The sequence below is a fragment of the Plecotus auritus genome (genome assembly GCF_963455305.1).
Source record: "Plecotus auritus genome assembly, chromosome: 6".
In the NCBI taxonomy this organism is placed as follows: domain Eukaryota; kingdom Metazoa; phylum Chordata; class Mammalia; order Chiroptera; family Vespertilionidae; genus Plecotus; species Plecotus auritus.
The window spans coordinates 63,336,378-63,355,149 of NC_137773.1; the positions used below are offsets into that span (position 1 = coordinate 63,336,378).

General features: G+C 38.4%; 1 protein-coding gene across 1 annotated transcript; it reads right to left on the minus strand.

Moving 5' to 3' along the window:
- Nucleotides 1-2,187: 2,187 nt before the first annotated feature.
- On the minus strand, nt 2,188-18,562 carry MSMO1 (methylsterol monooxygenase 1). Its single transcript, XM_080675082.1, has 6 exons — nt 18,394-18,562; nt 12,180-12,465; nt 7,825-7,973; nt 6,959-7,085; nt 5,062-5,216; nt 2,188-3,280 (listed from the first exon to the last, which is right to left on the minus strand). The coding sequence occupies exons 2-6, from the start codon at nt 12,432-12,434 to the stop codon at nt 3,088-3,090; spliced, it is 879 nt and encodes a 292-aa protein (XP_080531208.1). The 5' UTR covers nt 12,435-12,465; nt 18,394-18,562; the 3' UTR covers nt 2,188-3,087.
- Between the last annotated feature and the right edge of the window lie 210 nt (nt 18,563-18,772).

Here is an 18,772-nt window from a genome sequence, read left to right on the forward strand (position 1 = left end):
AGGGAAAGACAGAGAGAAACATCAAATTGGGGAGGAACTTGCAACCAAGGTACATTGCCTTTGACTGAAATTGAACCTGGGACCCTTTGGTCCTCAGCCAACGCTCTATCCACTGAGCCAAACCAGGTAGGGTTATGGTGAGTTTTGTAATAAAGAACCAAGATTCTAGCATCCTGGTCTATTATACATTTTTAAAAATATGTTCATACTACTTCTTAAGCGTTGAAATGTGTTTCCCCAAAAGATAGTCAAGTCCTACATGTACCCAGCTATATTTAATAGAGCCGCTCTACACTAGACCTCTATATTTACTTAAACTATTTTGTGTATCATTGCTAGATTTTAAACCATTCCTGGTTATTTTAAATAGTCAAAATATGACATAGAAAACATAATATGCTTTTCCATGTGCAGTCAACCAAAGCAGAGTAAAATGAGACCATTAACTTCTTTGCAATTTACGTTTGCCAATAATTCAGCCTAAGATTGTCTATAAACTTTTGGGTATTAGCAGTCTACTAAAATTCTTCAGTTTTTCACATATTTTGCTTTAATTCAGGCCAGTAACAATCACCCTCCATTTGTGCAGCTGAACTTTAAATGAAGACAAAACATTTGTTGAATTGTCATGTAAAAGAAATCTTCTTTACCGTAATCATAAATTTGACTAAGCTTGCCTTCAGTGGCATCGTCACAGGCAAAGCCTCATGTCACTACATGAAAAATTTATTAGTCAGGATAATCTGGGTTCAGTAATTTAACTATTCCTGGTCCAAAGTGGAAAACTATATTCCTAGTCAAAACTGATAAAGGAGGTACCCAAGTTTTTGATCCAGGTAGTAATTACATGGTTGTGATCATTCCTCAATCTGTGTGCCTTTCCGTTTGTAAAATGCACTTCAATTAAAAATTTGACACGGTATTGAAAAATACTGAAAACCAGCACTGCAATCTCATTCAAAACTATAGTCTTCAGGTCACAGGTCCCTTCCCCTAATCTGTATGGTCCGTCACCCCTCCCATGGCATCAGATTTATTCTGTAGAGAAATTGAACAGAAGAGGCTCAGGACTCTTCAGATACTGGGAAAGCCCTGGGTGAGGTGGGCATAAATCTGAAAACAGAGGGATTCTGTGAAAGGGAACCTACTAAACTGGGGAATCTTAAGCCACCTTTCCATGCTTGATTCCCAGAATTGATGGCATCTGGGCATATTCTTCCCCAGATATAGGAAGGTAACTCTCTGGAGAAACTGAACCTGAATCCAACCTACAGAAAAAGACTAAGTCTGAAATGACTAACTTGCTGCCTGATCATCTAAAATGGCTTCCCAATCACATTTGCAAATTCTTTCCTCCTCAGCAATTCATTTGAACTTGGAAACTTCAAAGTTCATTTAAGGCTAATAGGCTCTTGACTAAGTATCTCTTCCTATTAGGATGTTTCCTTCTTTTTATTTTTATTGATTTCAGAGAGGAAGTGAGAGGGAGATAGAAGCATCCATGATGAGAATCATGGACCGGCTGCCTCCTGCACACCCCCTACCGGGGATCGAGCCCACAACCTGGGCATGTGCCCTTGACAGAAAATCGAACTTGGGACCCTTCAGTCCGCAGGCTGACACTGTATCTACTGAGCCAAACCGGCTAAAGCTGGTTTCCTCTTAACTATTTTGCTTCCTTTCAAAAAGGGAGCCCTAGCCGGTTTGGCTCAGTGGATAGAGCATCAGACTGCAGCCCAAAGGGTTCCGGGTTCAATTCCGGTCAAGGGCACATACCTCAGTTGCAGGCTCAGTCCCTGGTCCGGGCTCATGCAGGAGGCAACCAATAGATGTGTTTCTCTCACATGGATGTCTTTCTGTTTTTCCCTCTCTTCTACTCTCCTTAAAATCAGTATCCTCAGGTGAGGATTAATAAAATAAAAATAAATAAATAAATAAATAAAGGGAAAAGGAACTTACCAGAAAAATAGAATTATCAACTTTTAAGTTAGAATCTACATAAGTGAGATTAAGTCAGCCCTAAAAAGTTTAGCTCTATTCTTCCATACATTTTCTAAGTACAGAAAAAAACTGCTTCAATACCCTCTACTGAAACAGGTAAATGGAATTTCCCACAACACACAGTCCGATAAATACATATTGAAACTATAAAGAAAAGTTTAGCAAATAAAACACTTAAACAAAAAATAAAATCATTCCTTTTATTGCAAAACAATAATTTAACAATCTCTGTGCTTTTCCTTATAAGAATAAAATAAGAAGTGACAGCTGATGTTCAAAACTGGAAACCAGGTAATCAGACAAAAAACAGACATTTATTTTAATAGCTCAAAGTGCAAATACAAGTCAGTTCACAAAGTTTCAAGATACAGCTTTAAGTATAATAAAAACCTGATTTACAAAAATTAAAGGGTAAAGAGCAGAAATAAAGTTTCATTTTTTTAAAAAATTCAAGAAGCATGAAAACCTTTAGACGAAAATATTCCATATACATCAATTCAGAAATACCCTAATTTACAGAGGCCAGTAGTACATTGGAATCCAAAAGGCCTTCTAAAAGAAAGAAAATCACCTCAAACTGGTCAGCTCCAGAGAAGATTGTAAATTCTTGGTGCTGGGTAGTCCTAATTTTGCAACCTCATTCAAATTGTATCAATCGATGTCATTCAACCTATGATATGTTGATCTTTAGGCAAACTCTAAAAAATGTCACAAGTTCAATATAAGGCCAACATCCACTATTAATTGTTTTTGAAGTGGTCTCTATATATTTAAAACATTTAAAGAGCTATTTTCACTTCAGGCCTATGGTGTAACTGGGAAAAGACATAGGTTAATACTTCTTCTAGTACTTAAAACCTTTTTGTAAGGTTAACAACATGGCCTTTAAAACTTCCTTACTTATTCCTACACATACAGAACTGGAACGGAAAGTAGAAAAAGTTCCCACTAGGAAGATAAAGGTTGTTAATTTTTAAAATCACTCAGCGGCCAAGACACATGTTTATTTCTGCTCCCCGGAAGCAATGTTAGCTACTAGTTTTAATTCAGGAAGATTTATATCTTCAGGAAGATTTACATAAATATTTATTCAGTCTTTTTCCCAATCTTCATCTTTTCAGTGTAGGCAACAAATTGAGTGTCTGTTCCAAAAATTCTGTCCCACCATGTGAATGTTGAAGCATAGTTTCCAATGAAGTTCATGTGGTGAAAGTCATGATGCCGAGAGCCAGCATAGAAAGGGATGAGGTTTAAAGGGTTGAGAGGAATATCATAACCACTGCAATAAAAATAATAAAGATTATGAAGCAATAATTGGCACTTTCATTGATAGTCATACGTTTGTTAACTAATTCAAACAACATTCCACTTTACCTAGGTCACTTTATTTCTGACATGTTTACAAAAGACACAAACAACAGAAAATAGTACAAATTCTAGAAAACACTAAGAAAATTTTTTAAATGTAAAAAAAAAAATATGGAAATTATATGTTATCAGGAGATGAAAGAGAGGCATTATAGTAATGAACAGATTTTTCATGAATTCTTTTTCTTTTCTGTTTTAGAGGAGGAGCTTTCTTACCATAGCCTTTGGGGGAAAATTATATGAAATCAATATCAAATCTATGCTTGATGGACCTGCGAATCACTATTACAACTTCTTTTACTTTAGTCAATGACAAGTTGGAATTAAATGTACCAGAATTAATGAAAATACGAATGTGCTTTCTGTAGTTGGAGGGACACATGTGATTTTAAAAGAATATCATATCCTCTTTTTTCCTAATATATATCTGAAATCTGACAGAATTATACCAGTCCAAATCACCCCAATCTCTCTCTCTCTCTTTAGAAGGCTGAGAGGGAAGAAGAGAGAAAAGAACAATGAAAGGAAAGAAAGAATGTAAGAGACATCACTCATAATTTATCTACAGAAGAATATTCTCTGCCTAGAATTAGAAGCATTGCTTTGCTAATTTAGTGGTTTAAAAATAATTCTTAGAATTTAATATTCTGCTTTCATGGATATAGTAATAAGTCCCAGGTCAAAATGCAATAAATGTAGAATTTTAAAATAATAAAATATTAGAATATTAGGCATATTAAAAGGCATTAAATATAAATAACTTACCACAAAATATCTTCCAATTGATAGAAAAAAGGTGAAATAATATTAAAAGTAGTGATTTCATCAGTGTTAGGCAGTGAGACTAGAAATATTCTTATTCAGTGAAGGCTAAATGATTCAATGTTTTTTTTCAAATAAGAGGCTTAGATTCATTACAGAAGGATAAAGGAATTGCTAATCCTGAATTATGGTATTTAACCAAATCTTTAAAAAAACCACACAAATAGTTTCAGTTGAAGAGTGTTTCAGGAAGACCTAAGCAAGGTGTGAAACTCAAGGGTCATAAAAATGACTCATTTTACCACAGGAAAATTAAAAACTAGTAAAGAATCATCAGAAGTTAAAATTCAAATGACAGACGCAGAGAAATATTTAGAACATATATAGCCAATAAAGCTTACACAAACCAATAAGTTTTAAGACATATAACAGAAAAATAGCAAAAGGACATAAAAAAGTAACTCAAAGAAGAAAAAATACTATTGGTCAATAAGCACACAAGCTGATGCACAGCCTCATGGGTCCCTGGAGAAATACACACCAACATAGCACTGAAAGCTCTTTGCTCTCTTACTGACAAGCATGAAAAAAGACTGTACTGCCCAGGCTTGGAAGGGTGTTGAGGGTGGAAAAGAATTCTTATATATTTCTGCTGGGAATGTGAACAGGGACCCTTTTAAAGGGCAGCTTTGAAGTACCCATCAAAATTTCATTTTGTTTAACCAAAAGAACTTATTCTCCCTGTAAAAATGACCACAGCCACAGACAGGGATATAAAAAAATCTAACCAATGATTATGTTTCTTGTTTTCTTAAAAAATAGCAATATTAACAAGATTAACTTCTATTAGCCTACTTAAATATAATCTTATGACCATGAAAATAAAGACATTTTATGATACCTCATGCCAGAACAGAAACTAGAGCTCACCTGTGGACATCAATAGTTTCTATCAAACGAACGGTCACCCATGCCCAGAGAAGAATTACATGATCACATAAAAGCATGATTCCAATGAAAAACCCAGTTCCAAGAATTAGGGTTTCCAGGGGATGTGCATATTCAGCTTCCATTCCAAATGGAGCCTAAAATAAAGAACAATTCCTTAATATATTGTGATGGTTAATGTTATACATCAGCTTGGCTATAGTGCCCAGTTGCTTGGGCAATCAATCTGGATGTTGCTGTGAAGGTATTTTTTAGATGTGGCTAACATTTAAATCAGATTACCTTTCATCTAACCAGTTGAAGGCCTTAGAACAGTGGTTCTCAACCTTTCTAATGCTGCGACCCTTTAATACAGTACAGTTCCTCATGTTGTGGTGACCCCCAACTATGAAATTATTTTCATTGCTACTTCATAACTGTAATTTTGCTACTGTTATGAATCGTAATGTAAATCTCTGTGTTTTCCGATGGTATTAGGCTCTATAACAGCAGTTCTCAACCTGTGGGTCCCAACCCACAGGTTGAGAACCGCTAGCAGGGTCGCCGCCTAAGACCATCGGAAAACACAGATATTTACATTATGATTCATAACAGTAGCAAAATTACAGTTATGAAGTAGCAACGAAAATAATTTTATAGTTGGGGGTCACCATGACATGAGGAACTGTATTAAAGGGTCGCGGCATTAGAAAGGTTGAGAACCACTGCCTTAGAAACAAATACTTAAGGTTTCGGAGGAAGGAGTTCTCAAGACTGCAATACAGAAACTCTGCTTGAGTTCCTAGCCTGCTGCCCTGTGGAATTCAGATATAAGACTGGAACAACAACTCTACCTCAATTTCCAGCCTGTGGTCTCCCTGTAGATTTCAGACTTGCCAGCCCCCACAATCTGAATGTGTATGTGTATTTCCTATTCTTTCTTTTTCTCTGGAGAACTCGTGTATATATATTCTAATTTATTTATGAATATAGTTTTATAAATATATTGTTTCTATATATAAAATAGTATATCTAGCCATACATATGTAAACAATAACAATAATTCTCAATTTAAAAAAAATTTAGTTCCTACCAAACATCAAAAGGTCTAGTAGGGATGCCCTTAAAAATTACTTAATGTCTTTGATGGTTTAAGATAAAAGCATTAAACATTGACTTGAACTCTAATTTTGGTTTATGCATTTGAATTTGTATCCAGAAAGGAATACTTGCCCTAGCTGGTTTGGCTCAGTGGATAGAGTGTCAACCTGAGGACCGAAGGGTCCCGGGTTCAATTCCAGTCTAGGGCATGTGCCTCATTTGTAGGCTCCTCCCCGGCCCGGGCCCTAGTCATGGCTTGTGTGGGAGGCAACCAATCAGTGTGTTTCTCTCACACCGATGTTTCTCTCTGTCTCTCCCTCTGTCTTCCACTCTCTCTAAAAATCAATGGGAAAATATCCTTGGGTAAGGATTAACCAAAAAAAAAAAAAAAGAAAGGAATAGTTGATTTAGCATACCAATGTAGAACATAATAGAACCAGTTTGACAAATCTACGTCAAAAGAAGTTTTGATTTAAAAAAAAAAAAAGTCACTATTTTTAAGGCTCTTAAATACAGAGAACAGACTGCTGGTTGCCAGAGGGGATGGAGGTTGTGGAACTGGGTGAAAAGGTGAAGAGATTGAAGAATACAGATTGGTAGTTACAAAATAGTCATGGATATATAAAGTACAGTCTAAGAAATATAGTTAATAATATTATAATAATTATGTATGGTGCCAGGTAGGTACTGGAAATATCAAGGGGAACACTTTGTCAAGTATATGATTTTCTAACCCCATGCGCGCACTATGACATTTTGCCTCTAATAGAAAAAAGTATTAAATATAATCCTAACATACCTGAAACTCATGATGAACTTTATGAATATACTTATATATTTTTTTGTGGTGTAAGAGCCTGTGTAGGAAATAGTGCCAGGTATCTTCAATCACCGCACAACCAAAACATCTTGCCAAAAGCATATACCTATAAGATGAAAACACTATCATGAGTATGAAGTACAATCTAGACTTTTACTTGGGATCATTGCTTGAGATATACATGAAACCAATTACCTACTTTACAGTTTGACCTAATTGGATATATTGATAAATAAATTCTCAAGTGTTTAGACACAAGGTGGCTATATTATACCACCCAGAAGAAGAGTTGAACAGAACAGACTGGCCACTATATCAATTCTAACTCATTCAAAAAAAAAAAAAAATCACAGGTATAAAATCAATTAAGAAACAATATTCATACCCAGAGAATCAACGATAGGCTGCCTCCTGCATGCCCCCACTGGGGATCAAGCCCACAACCTGACCGGGAATTGAACCGTGACCTCCTGGTTCATGGGTCAACACTCAACCACTGAGCCACACCGGCTGGGCAACACATTTTTTTATAAACCTCTCAAACTATTCTCAATGTTTTCATTCACTTTAGACTTAAAATGTAATTTTTTTCTTAGTATAAGCACCTTCAAATAAAGTATTGCACTAAAATACTAGAAGAGAAAGACCTAAAAATGGTAATATTCTAAGTTTCTACTATGATTTACTTTTCTCCATTTTATTTACTTCCAAAGTTTAGAACAAACAAACATTAAACAAATAAAGAAAAAAGGTAAACATTAAGGATATTTTAATTGGACAGCAAACCGTGACTGAGCAAACAAATCAAATCTTTACATATTAAAGTATTGTTTATATCTACATACCATCTTGGCATTCTTTCCCACCCATAAGGAATGTTGAAATACTCTGTAAAATAATAAGTTCCACAAATCAAAGGAAGCTGGATACAAAAGTGATTAAAGAGAAGTACTTTAAAGCATTTCCATTGGTTTTCCCATGTTTCTGGTTTATCCTATGGAGAAAAAGCACAAATATTTAGTGTTAATCTGTTATCAGTAGGTTAGCCTGGTATCCAGAAGTAAATTCCTAATTTTTTCTCTAATGGTTAATGAGACATTAATTCTGTTGCTTAATTCTGTTTTGTGAATTCTATATTATAGTTACTATGTTACAGTAACTAAAGCCCAGGAATCACAACATCCTTCCTTCTAAATTCTTGACAACTACCATCACCAATTTAGGTGAAGAAGTTGTGAATAAACAAACCCATGAATAATGAACAAAAGATCTCAAACCTAAGGAGCATCACAGAATGAATAACTTTCCAGTCTTCCCTGCCCACAGATCATTCACTTCTCATATCAGAAATGTCAGAAAAGAAATGTGTTATGCAAAGATTATGGTTGGGTCTTCCAACTATTGAAGCAATTGTATCAGCAGCATTGAAAGCCATTATTACACAGGCAAATTGATGCTTCCAGACATTTGGCAGTTTTCATTCCAAAAAATTAGTGCATTTGTTTGTATACAATAACAGAATTATAAACTCTCTGAGCTGGAAGAACTTCAGAGATGTGTCCAGTGGTTTCCAATGGAGTGTAACTGCCCACAGAAGTTCCAAGATTAAAGTCAAAATGAGTGAGATAATGTAGTAAAATGTTCATTTAAATCTCATCACGATACCTACTCACATAGCAACTCATATTTTAAACGAAATTTATTCAATTTAATGGGCTACACTTACAAAGGAAAATTGTTTTTGGTTTTATAAAAAGGTGATGCTAATAGTTACTACTTTGTTTTAAATGTCCTTACTTAAAAATTCAGAAAGCTGCTGATGGCATTTTTTTCAACTGAACCACAATATCTCAAGTATGGGAAATATTGTTCAGCAGAAGCTCAAAGAGGTCCACTACCTTGCCCAGAATGATATAGGAACTGGGACTAACTAAAATCTAGGTCTCCAGTTCTATTCTTGAAATTCTTTAAGAGTTATCTTCCTTGACCAAAAAAAAAAAAGGAAAAGCATTAAATTGAGAAGCAATCCAGAAATTCAGAGAGCTGGGTGGTCTCTAATCTCAGGGCCACCACTAACCAGTTATAAGTCAGTTTTATTAACAATAAAATGAGTAAATTAGATAACATCATTTATGATTGTCTATTTCTATTCTGAACATTATCACCCTACTCCTCCAAACTTTCAGTCTGTGACTGGGGGCAAAATAAATGGGAGATTCCGGCTTGGGCCTGCAATGGCACTGTTTCCCATAGAAACTACGTTTAACAGACTTAATATCCTAACTAGAATCTGATACCTATGTAGTACAGAAATTAACACAAAAATTAATCAACTATAACTATAAAATCACTCACTATACTGTTTAAAGTATACACAAATTTCTTTAAAAGATAGTTAATCAAAAACTCACACCTGGTGGAATATCAGAGTTTACCATATAGTACTTTATATATAACTGCACCCTAATATGAAAATATATCATTATTAGGCCATGGACTTCAGGAAGAATATCTTTAGTATGTGTATACATATATATAGTAGTATCTATACTAATAAAATAATATGTTAATTAGACTGGGAGACCTTCTGGGCATCCTTCCAGACAAAGCCATGGTGGTGGGGCCAAGGCACAGGCTGTTAGGGGTGATCAGGCTGGTGGGGAGGGGGGGCAGTTGAGGGTGAGCAGGGCAGAGGGGGCAGTTGGGGGCGAACAGGCCAGCGGGGAGGGCAGTGGGGGGCGAGCAGGCTGGTGGGGGGGCAAATGGGGGCAAGCTGACCAGCACGGGGGGGGGGGGGGGTGGCATCTGGGGGCAATCAGGCCAGCAGTGAGGGATAGTTGGGGGCGAACAGGCTGGCAGGGTGCGGCAGTTGGGGGTGAGCAGGCCAGCAGGGGGGCACAGTTGGGGGCAATCAGGCAGGTGAGTGGTTAGGAGTTAGCGGTTCCGGATTGCAAAAGGGATGTCCGACTGCCGGTTTAGGGTTACTCTGTACATCCCCCGAGGGATTCCAGATTGGAGAGGGTACAGGCTGGGCTGAGAGACACCCCGCCCCCCATACATGAATTTCGTGCATTGGGCCACTAGTGTGTGTGTGTGTGTGTGTGTGTGTGTGTGTGTGTGTGTGTGTGTATATCTGCGTGAGGAAAATTCCTAGGGAATTATTAAAATGTGTGACTTTGTAAAAAGAAATAGATCCTACAAGGTACATTTTATTACTTGTTTATTCCTATAAAATTTCCCCCTCATTAGCACACATGTGAATTAACTGTCACACTATTCTCTTTGAAAGCAGAAAGTCTTTAGTGCTGTCTCATCACCAATAGCAACTTCTTCCTGTACCCTCAATGTTTCAGGGTATCTGCCTTCAAAATTCTTAAAACTGTAAGGAACTTGCAGTGATTTTTTTAAAACTTGTTTTTAAATCCCTGCACATTGTGAGAATTTGTACCAATTTACCTTTTCAATTTATTTTAGTATCAAAAAAGCTCAAAGCTTTTTGGTTGTAAAACTTAAAGAAATGCTGAGGACAGACTTGAGGCCACACTACCCAGCCTTTTAATCTCTGTTTATAAGTAACTACCAGTAACCAACTACTGTAGATGATTGCTTATCCTTTCTTTGGCCATATTTTACTTTCAAACCAATCATAAAACAATGACCGGAAAAGGTTTTCCTCTCTTTGAAAAGGTTAACACCTCTGACCAAAGATTCAACTATACAGGGATATAATGAATCAGCCATATGAACAAAGCAATGGGTGATAAAGGGCAGCCTGAGTCAACACCCATGAGAACGAACTTAAGACATCCAAACTGAATCCTCCCTTTCAAGGCAGGACATTTTATAAAAAGCATTTTGGAACTTCTGTGTCCTCAATTTAGGGTAACAGGATACTCTCTCTTGGGCCACATTCCTTTTTATTCCCTCCCCCTTTTACTTTTGTTGTTCTCTCCTTTGGCTTGGAGTCCACGGGCACCTGACCCCTTGTACTTATCCCCAGAGAAGATCAATACCAGTACTGGCTTAAAGTAAGACTCACTGGCAGAGGCAATGAAACGGAGACTGTGAGAGACAATGTGTGCACTGACTGCCAACCCACACAGACTCAGTGAGTGCAAATTTGTCTCTATGGATAAATAAACACTCTCAACATACCTACTCTCTACCAAGGCTATGTGTGCCCTTAAGAATAGTTTGGCATGATTTTTTTTTTTTTTTTTTTTTGAGAAACAGTGACTTGTTGTTCCACTTATTTATGCATTCATGTTGCTTCCTGTATGTACTCTGACCTGAGATCAAAACCCCTTGGCATGGCATATTGGGACAATGCTCTAACCCAGTGGTCGACAAACTGCGGCTCGCGAGCCACATGCGGCTCTTTGGCCCCTTGAGTGTGGCTGTTCCACAAAATACCACGGCCTGGGCGAGTCTATTTTGAAGAAGTGGTGTTAGAAGAAGTTTAAGTTTCAAAAATTTGGCTCTCAAAAGAAATTTCAGCCCTAACTGGTTTGGCTCAGTGGATAGAGTGTCGGCCTGTGGACTGAAGGGTCCCAGGTTCGATTCCAGTCAAGGGCATGTACCTTGGTTGCGGGCACATCCCCAGTGGCGGGTGTGCAGGAGGCAGCTGATCGATGTTACTCTCTCATCGATGTTTCTGGCTCTCTATCCCTCTCCCTTCCTCTCTGTAAAAATCAATAAAATATATTTTAAAAAAAAGAAAAGAAATTTCAATCGTTGTACTGTTGATATTTGGCTCTGTTGACTAATGGGTTTGCCGACCACTGGTCTAACCCAATTGAACTACCTGGCCAGGGCCTGGCATGACTTTTTAGAAAAGTAAACAGTAAGCATTAGAAACTATCATGGGTTCACCAAGCACTGATAAATCCTTTCTCTAATAAGCTGGTCCAGATTCTTTCCTGGGAGCTATCAACTCATTAAGTACTTTTTAATTCTGATTACTTGTTGAAATAATAATAGTTTAGATGTACTGGGTTAAGTAAAATATATTTTAAAGTTAATTTTCCTATTTCTTTTTACCTTTTCATGTATTATAATAGAAAATTTTAAATTTCATATGTGGCTTAATTATATTTCTATTGACAGACCTGATCTAGAGTCTCTCAAAATAAAGTTACAATTACTTTAAAAAATATTCAACACTAATGATAATATTCCATTGCAAGTCCATCATACTCACCTTTTGAATTTTGTACTTTTTCATGTAAGGTATAAATTGAAACAAAAACCCAGGTAAACAGAACAAGAAATAAAGGGCCTCGTGAACTATCAGGGATCCCCATGTTGCTATCTGGAACTTTGTGTAATTGTCCAACATATAGTTCCAAGCATTCTTAAATGGTTCTTGCAGAGGATTCTCAGGTAAAAGTGAATCTACATACTCCACAGCCAAGGATGCTGAACTAAAGATGCTGACACTTTCATTTGTTGCCATTTTTCAAATCTCTGCACACGGCCTTTTAATTCTGTAAATATAAATAAGTACATAAATAAATAAGCAAATTAAACAATTCTAAGAAAGTAGTTTTCAAAATACATCTTCAAATAATTTTAAAAATAACAATTACTATCACTAATTTCTCAGGTCCTAAACATGTAGTTAAAAAAAAAAGCTTACTGGATGTCATCACCACCTCCATTTGTAGATACTGCTTTAAAAGCCACATGTTAACTTTCCAGAGTAGGATCAAAGAGAACAACAGTGGATAACGAATTTCAAGCTATCCTTAGAATTTCAAGCTATCCTTAAAGAGGCTTGTCAGTGTGGTCTCCATGGAAAAACTTGTCATTTCAGTGGGGAGTTTAAAAGTGTCACTTAACACCAAAAGAACCTATAAAGAAAAAGCCTGCCAAATATGACTACACAAAATTTACTTCTGATTGAGGAAGAAGAAGATAACCTATAATAATAAAAGCATAATATGCTAATTAGACCATATGACCTTCTGGATGAAGCCGGGGCTGGGAGGGAAGCCTGGATCCCAGGTGCCTGCTGGCGGCTGGAGGGAAGCCCAGGTCCCGGTGCCAGAGGGAAGCCAGTGCCGGCAGCCGGGGGAAGGAAGGCCTATTTTTGCACCATTTCATGCATCGGGCCTCTAGTTATAAATAAAGTCAAAGATCAAATGACATATTCGAAAAATATCTCTACCACTTATGACAAAGGGCTATAAGGAAAAGTCAACGGCCATTAACACTGGTTCACAGAAGAGTAAATGCAAATGCTCACTAAACAAACAAGCAGTTCAATTGGACTCAAATAAGGAAATGTACCCTACAACAAAAATCTTTATGGTAAATAGGGCTCAGTACCCAGTAGTGGTGAGGATAATAATTTGAAAAACAGGCATCATTACACATTGGTGATGGAGTGGGGGGAAAAAAATCATAGTATCTATCACAATTCAAAATGAATACACCCTTTGACTCAGCAAGTTTCTCACTCAAGTGTACAAAGACTGGTACACGAAGGCTGAGGAAGTGCTGACTGTAATAGCAAAAACAAAGAGAAAAGTAACAAAATAAAAACAAGTCCACCAACAAGAAATAAGTTAATAAATTCTAAATCCTTCCATAGAGCACTATACAGCCACTTAAAAGAAAGATCTTTACGTTCTACATAGAAAGATATCTAAGAGTCAGTGTTAAGCCTTGGCCAAAGTGGCTCTGTTGGTTGAGAAACATCCCATGCACCAAAAGGCCACTGGTTTGATTCCCAGTCAGGGCACATGCCAAGTTGCAGGCTCCATCCCTGGTATGAGTGTATATGTGGGAGGCAGCCGATCGATGTTCCTCTCTCTCCCTCTCCCTAAAATCAATAAAAACTATTTTTTAAAAAGATTAAGTATTAAGTGAAATAGCAAGTTGCACAATATGTATAGCAAGAGCCCCACTTATGTTTTTGTAAAAAATATATGTATTTTATCATACTAGAGGAATCTACAGGCAGAAAAATCTCAGACATATGCCAAAAGAACTTCTTCACTGATACTGCCCCTAGGGCAATGGAAGCCAAAGAGAAAATAAACAAATGGGACTACATCAAAATAAAAAGCTTTTTCACAGCAAAAGAAACCATCAACAAAACAACAAGAAACCCCACTGTATGGGAGGACATATTTGCAAATGTTATCACTGATAAAGGTTTAATCTCCAACATCTCATCTACAGGCAGCTTATACAACTTAATAAAAGGAAGATAAATGATCCAGTAAAAAAATGGGCAACGGACCTAAATAGAATCTTTTTGAAAGAAGACAGAAGGAAGGCCAAGAGACACATGAAAACATGCTCAAAGTCACTAATTATCCAAGAGATGCAAATCAAAACGACAATGCGATACCATCTCACACCTGTCAGAATGGCTATCATCAACAAATCAACAAACGACAAGTGCTGTCGAGGATGCGGAGAAAAAGGAACCCTCGTGCACTGCTAGTGGGAATGCAGGCTGGTACAGCCACTGTGGAGAACAGTATGGAGTTTCCTCAAAAAACTGAAAATGGAACTCCCATTTGACCCAGTAATCCCACTCCTAGGAATATATCCTAAGAAACTAGAAACACCAATCAGAAAGGATATATGCACCCCTATGTTCATAGCAGCACAATTTACAATAGCTAAGATTTGGAAACAACCTAGGTGCCCGTCAGCAGATGACTGGATCAGAAAGCTATGGTACATCTACACAATGGAATACTATGCTGCCATAAAAAAAAGAAGGAATTATTACCATTTGTAGCAACCTGGATGGAATTGGAGAACATTATGCTAAGTGAAATAAGCCAGTCAATGAAAGAAAAATACCACATGATCTCACTCATTTGTGGATAATAAAAACCATTATAAACTGATGAAGAAAAAGATAGATACAGAGGCAGTAAAACATCAGACAGTCAAATTACAGCGGGAAGGTTAGGGAGAGGTGGGGGAAACAAGAGATCAACCGAAGGACTTACATGCATGCATATAAGAATAACCAATGGATGCAAAACATTGGGGGGTGTGGGCATGTATGGGAGTGGGGTGGGGGGGGGCAATGGTAAGATATGTACACATATAATACCTTAATAAAAAAATGTATTTTATCTATGTACTTTCATGTGTATGTATGTACATAGAGACATACACACACAAATATAGAAAATGAACGGAGGATCCACAGGGAACAATTTAGAGTAGTGATCTTTAGGAAGAGGGATCAATAGGTATTAGGGGGGTGTGTGCACACCCCTATTACGCACACACAATGAGGAGTTTTTATGAAGGAGAGGAAGGAAATTTTAGTTATTTTATACCTTCTTACAGTTTTTTTCAGGAGCATGTTTACTTATAAAATAAATAAGCTTAATAAGTTACCCAATAAAAAAGCAGGGAAATTTATGAAGAATATCACTCTTTTAAAAATGCTCACTGCTATTCCTGATTTATGAATAATGATGGACGGACCAATAAATATTTGAAACCTCAGTAGCACTCTTTCATATTAGTGTTTAAAATGCTCTCCCACCCCAACTTACCTCTTATCCTACTCCTCATAGAGGATATTGGGAAGCTTAGCCAACTTCCTCAGGTCTGACTTCACTTTTCATCCTTATTCTTTTGTCTGACTAATTCTCAAATGACTTATACCATAGACACTACTGTGTTACACCCTGTGCGTGCCAAGCTCAAAACTTCTCTTCCACACAACTTGCTCAACTACTTGCAATCTAGCTCCCAAATCATATCAAGATCTCTTCAAAGATCTTCTATATTGCAAAATAAAAGTAATTCCAATGCTGTTTTCATGAGGTCACTAGCTGTGTGACTTTGAGCAAGTTATGTAATTTCTCTGAGCCTGTTTTATCATCTGCAAAATATAAAGAACAATAGTAACTAGATAGAGGGAGTCTTTTCCCAATGTCAAATAACCACAATGTACACTTAAAATATCTTATAATTTTATCTGTCAATTACACCTCAAGAAAGCTGAAAAAGGGAAAAAAATAACAGTTCTTCCAATGAGTTCAAGAAAGAATGCATGTGAAGCACTTAGCCCAGGACCTGACACACAGTAATTCTAAGAAGCTATCAGTTATTGAGCATTTTCTATGTGCCAGGAACTGTATTCTAAGTGTGCTACATGTCCTCCATATGTTAAAGACTTTAATCCTTACCACACTTTCATGAACTAGGTACTTTTAATATTCCCATTTTCTAAATGAAAAACTCAGGTTCAGAAAGATCACGCAACTTTCCCAAGTTACAAAAATGCTAAGTGGAGAAGCTTATGCTCTCATCCATTAAGCTATACTTTAATCATACATAATAATGCACACAATAAATATTATAGTAAGAGGAGAATAATTCCTACAGTTTACCCAAGTCTCCTGAAAGAGTATTCTATACAGGCTGTCTTCCTTTTCCCACTTCCCATTTAGTCTCCAGCAACTACAGTCAGCTTTCTGTTCTCATCACCACACTGAACTTACTCTTACTAAAATCACTAAGGATCTTCTAGCTGCCACATCCAGCATACATTTCTTTGAGTTCATTTTATTTAACCAGTCTGGAAGATTTGGTACTTCTCTCCTTGAAATACTTTCCTTCCTTGGTTCTTGGAATTCCCATGTATTCACTCTCACTGAATTTGTGCTACCAGCTGCAGCCACTGTGCTAGCGTCTGCTCTCACCTCTGACTTCACAAACATAAAATCTAGTGAGGAAATCAAGGAATTCACCAGACTATCATAAAAGTATGTGGTAAGAACAATAAAGGGTTAGAAACACAGAGTGCTATCAGAACACAGAGGACCAGAAAGAGTTTCTAGAGAAAAACGATACTATCTAAACTGGAACTGGAGCATGATGGGAGGAGACCAGATTAAAAGAGAGTAAAGTTGGGTGAAGTGGGGGGAATAAGAGGATGTTTAGATTAGAGGGAACTTCTGATCCAAAGACTAAACCAGGACATGAGAAAGAATACAGCACTTTCTGATTTAGTATGTTTGTGGTATAGCTTTTAAGAAAGGAAGACTTGAGCATTGAGGCTGGAAAGTTTCCAATGATGCTTTCCTTACTCCTTTTTCTAGTATTCTTAACTATTTCCGGTTTTTAAAGTCTCCTAATATCCAAAATCTCTATTTCCAGCCCTCTCCCCTAAACTCCAGGTTCTATTTATCCAGGCCAGCTCCAATTAGGCAGTTCAGAGGCACATAAAACTCAACATATCCCAAAGTTCAGCAGCTGCGCCTCAGAACCCTGTCCAGAGACTCCCTCCCTACCTCCTTTAACACCTGATTTTGTGAACTGCACCTTCACCTGTTTAGCCATCTCTGCCAGAATGCTCTGAGTCTTTCCTATCACTGCTAACCAGGTAGAAGTCTTCAAACTCTCTCACTCAATACAGGGACACCTAGTTTAACTAACATTCCGGAGTTTACTCTCCATACACAAGAGAGGAAAATGGGCAAACTGCTGTCAACTGAACAAAAGCAAAATACAGAAAGGAAATAAAGAGGAGAGGGGAAGGGAAATCGTGAATTTCCTTTTGCTTTTCCTCCTCCTTGGACAACCGGATGGACTGGAAACCTGCTCCGAGCAGACTGACTAGGTCCTCGGAAAAAATAAATTTAGTTCCTTGTGGGTTCTTTGAGAAACCTCGAAGTTTCTCTGACTACCGTCAGCTAATGTCGCACCCTTTACCTTCTTAGGTAAACCCAGATTGCACCAGGTCCCTCATTTGGACTCGTCATGCCTCCGGCTTGCCCTTTTAAACCCGACTTCTAGGGCACATGCCAGGATCTATCGAAACAGGGGAGTCAACCCTCTCACAACACTTAAAGTTCAAAAAAGTGCCTCCCCTAGGAATAAAAGACCAAGGCCTTCAGCTATGAAAACAAAACAAAAACGGCCCCGCCAGGCCTGTCCACTCTTCATGTCTCCTCCTCTCCAACCTACACTTAAAACTTCCCCGACACGACATCTGACTTCTCGTTGCTCCTGTTGCTTAATCTCTCTCTGCCCACGGAAACAGCAGCCCTTTACCTGTGATGGCCTCCTATCCAACTCCTACCTATCCTTCAGTAACCTGCTCTTACACGCCCTTCCCAACCCCATTACCCCCATCGCACATACATACTAGATCTAATCTCCCCTGCAATGCTTCTGTTTTGTAAAACTTTCATCGTGTGCTGTAACTGTCGTCTACATCCAGTCTCCGGGTGACCGTAAACTCTTAAAGGGCAAGAAACAAGCCTCAGCCCAGATGCATCACCATTTTTCCTCCGGTCCCTCGCCGCCCTCACCTTGGGTAAGGGTGCCCCCACCCGGCCCTGAGCGCGCATCCACGCCCGACCTCGCTCCCCTCAATCCCGCAGAGTTCAGGGCCTGATCCCCGACATCCCCCTCCTTACCTACAAGCCTCTCTTCCGGCCTCCTCACCAGGATGCTCGCACGGAGACTGCCGCTCACCGTATTCAACCTGGTGCTGGGGCCCAGGCAGGAACCCGCCTCCCCGGGTGAGGGAGTGTGAAGCGGCTCTTTCTGTTGTTATTGGCTTGCGAGGGCTCCCGTCCCGCCTCCTCGGTGCTGTGATTGGTCTGTATGGTTGCCGGCATCGTGCGACTCGCGCAAGCGAATCACTGGCGGTCCCAGCCATTGGCTCCCCGGATGGAGTGAGGATAGTAAGACCCACACGCCCAGCCAGTGATTGGCGCCGCAGCGCGCCTGGAGGCGGGGCAGAGCAAGAGGGGACGGGCACTGATACCGCTACATACAGGCCGGAGGAGTCGT

What these genes read in the sequence shown, in the direction of transcription:
- MSMO1 (XM_080675082.1), bottom strand. Translation starts at nt 12,434, where the DNA reads ATGGCAACAAATGAAAGTGTCAGCATCTTTAGTTCAGCATCCTTGGCT. An exon ending in AAAAGTACAAAATTCAAAAG is followed by an intron (nt 7,974 to 12,179) that starts GTGAGTATGATG and finishes TTTTCTCCATAG; the next exon opens with GATAAACCAGAAACATGGGA. An exon ending in TGGGAAAGAATGCCAAGATG is followed by an intron (nt 7,086 to 7,824) that starts GTATGTAGATAT and finishes TTCATCTTATAG; the next exon opens with GTATATGCTTTTGGCAAGAT.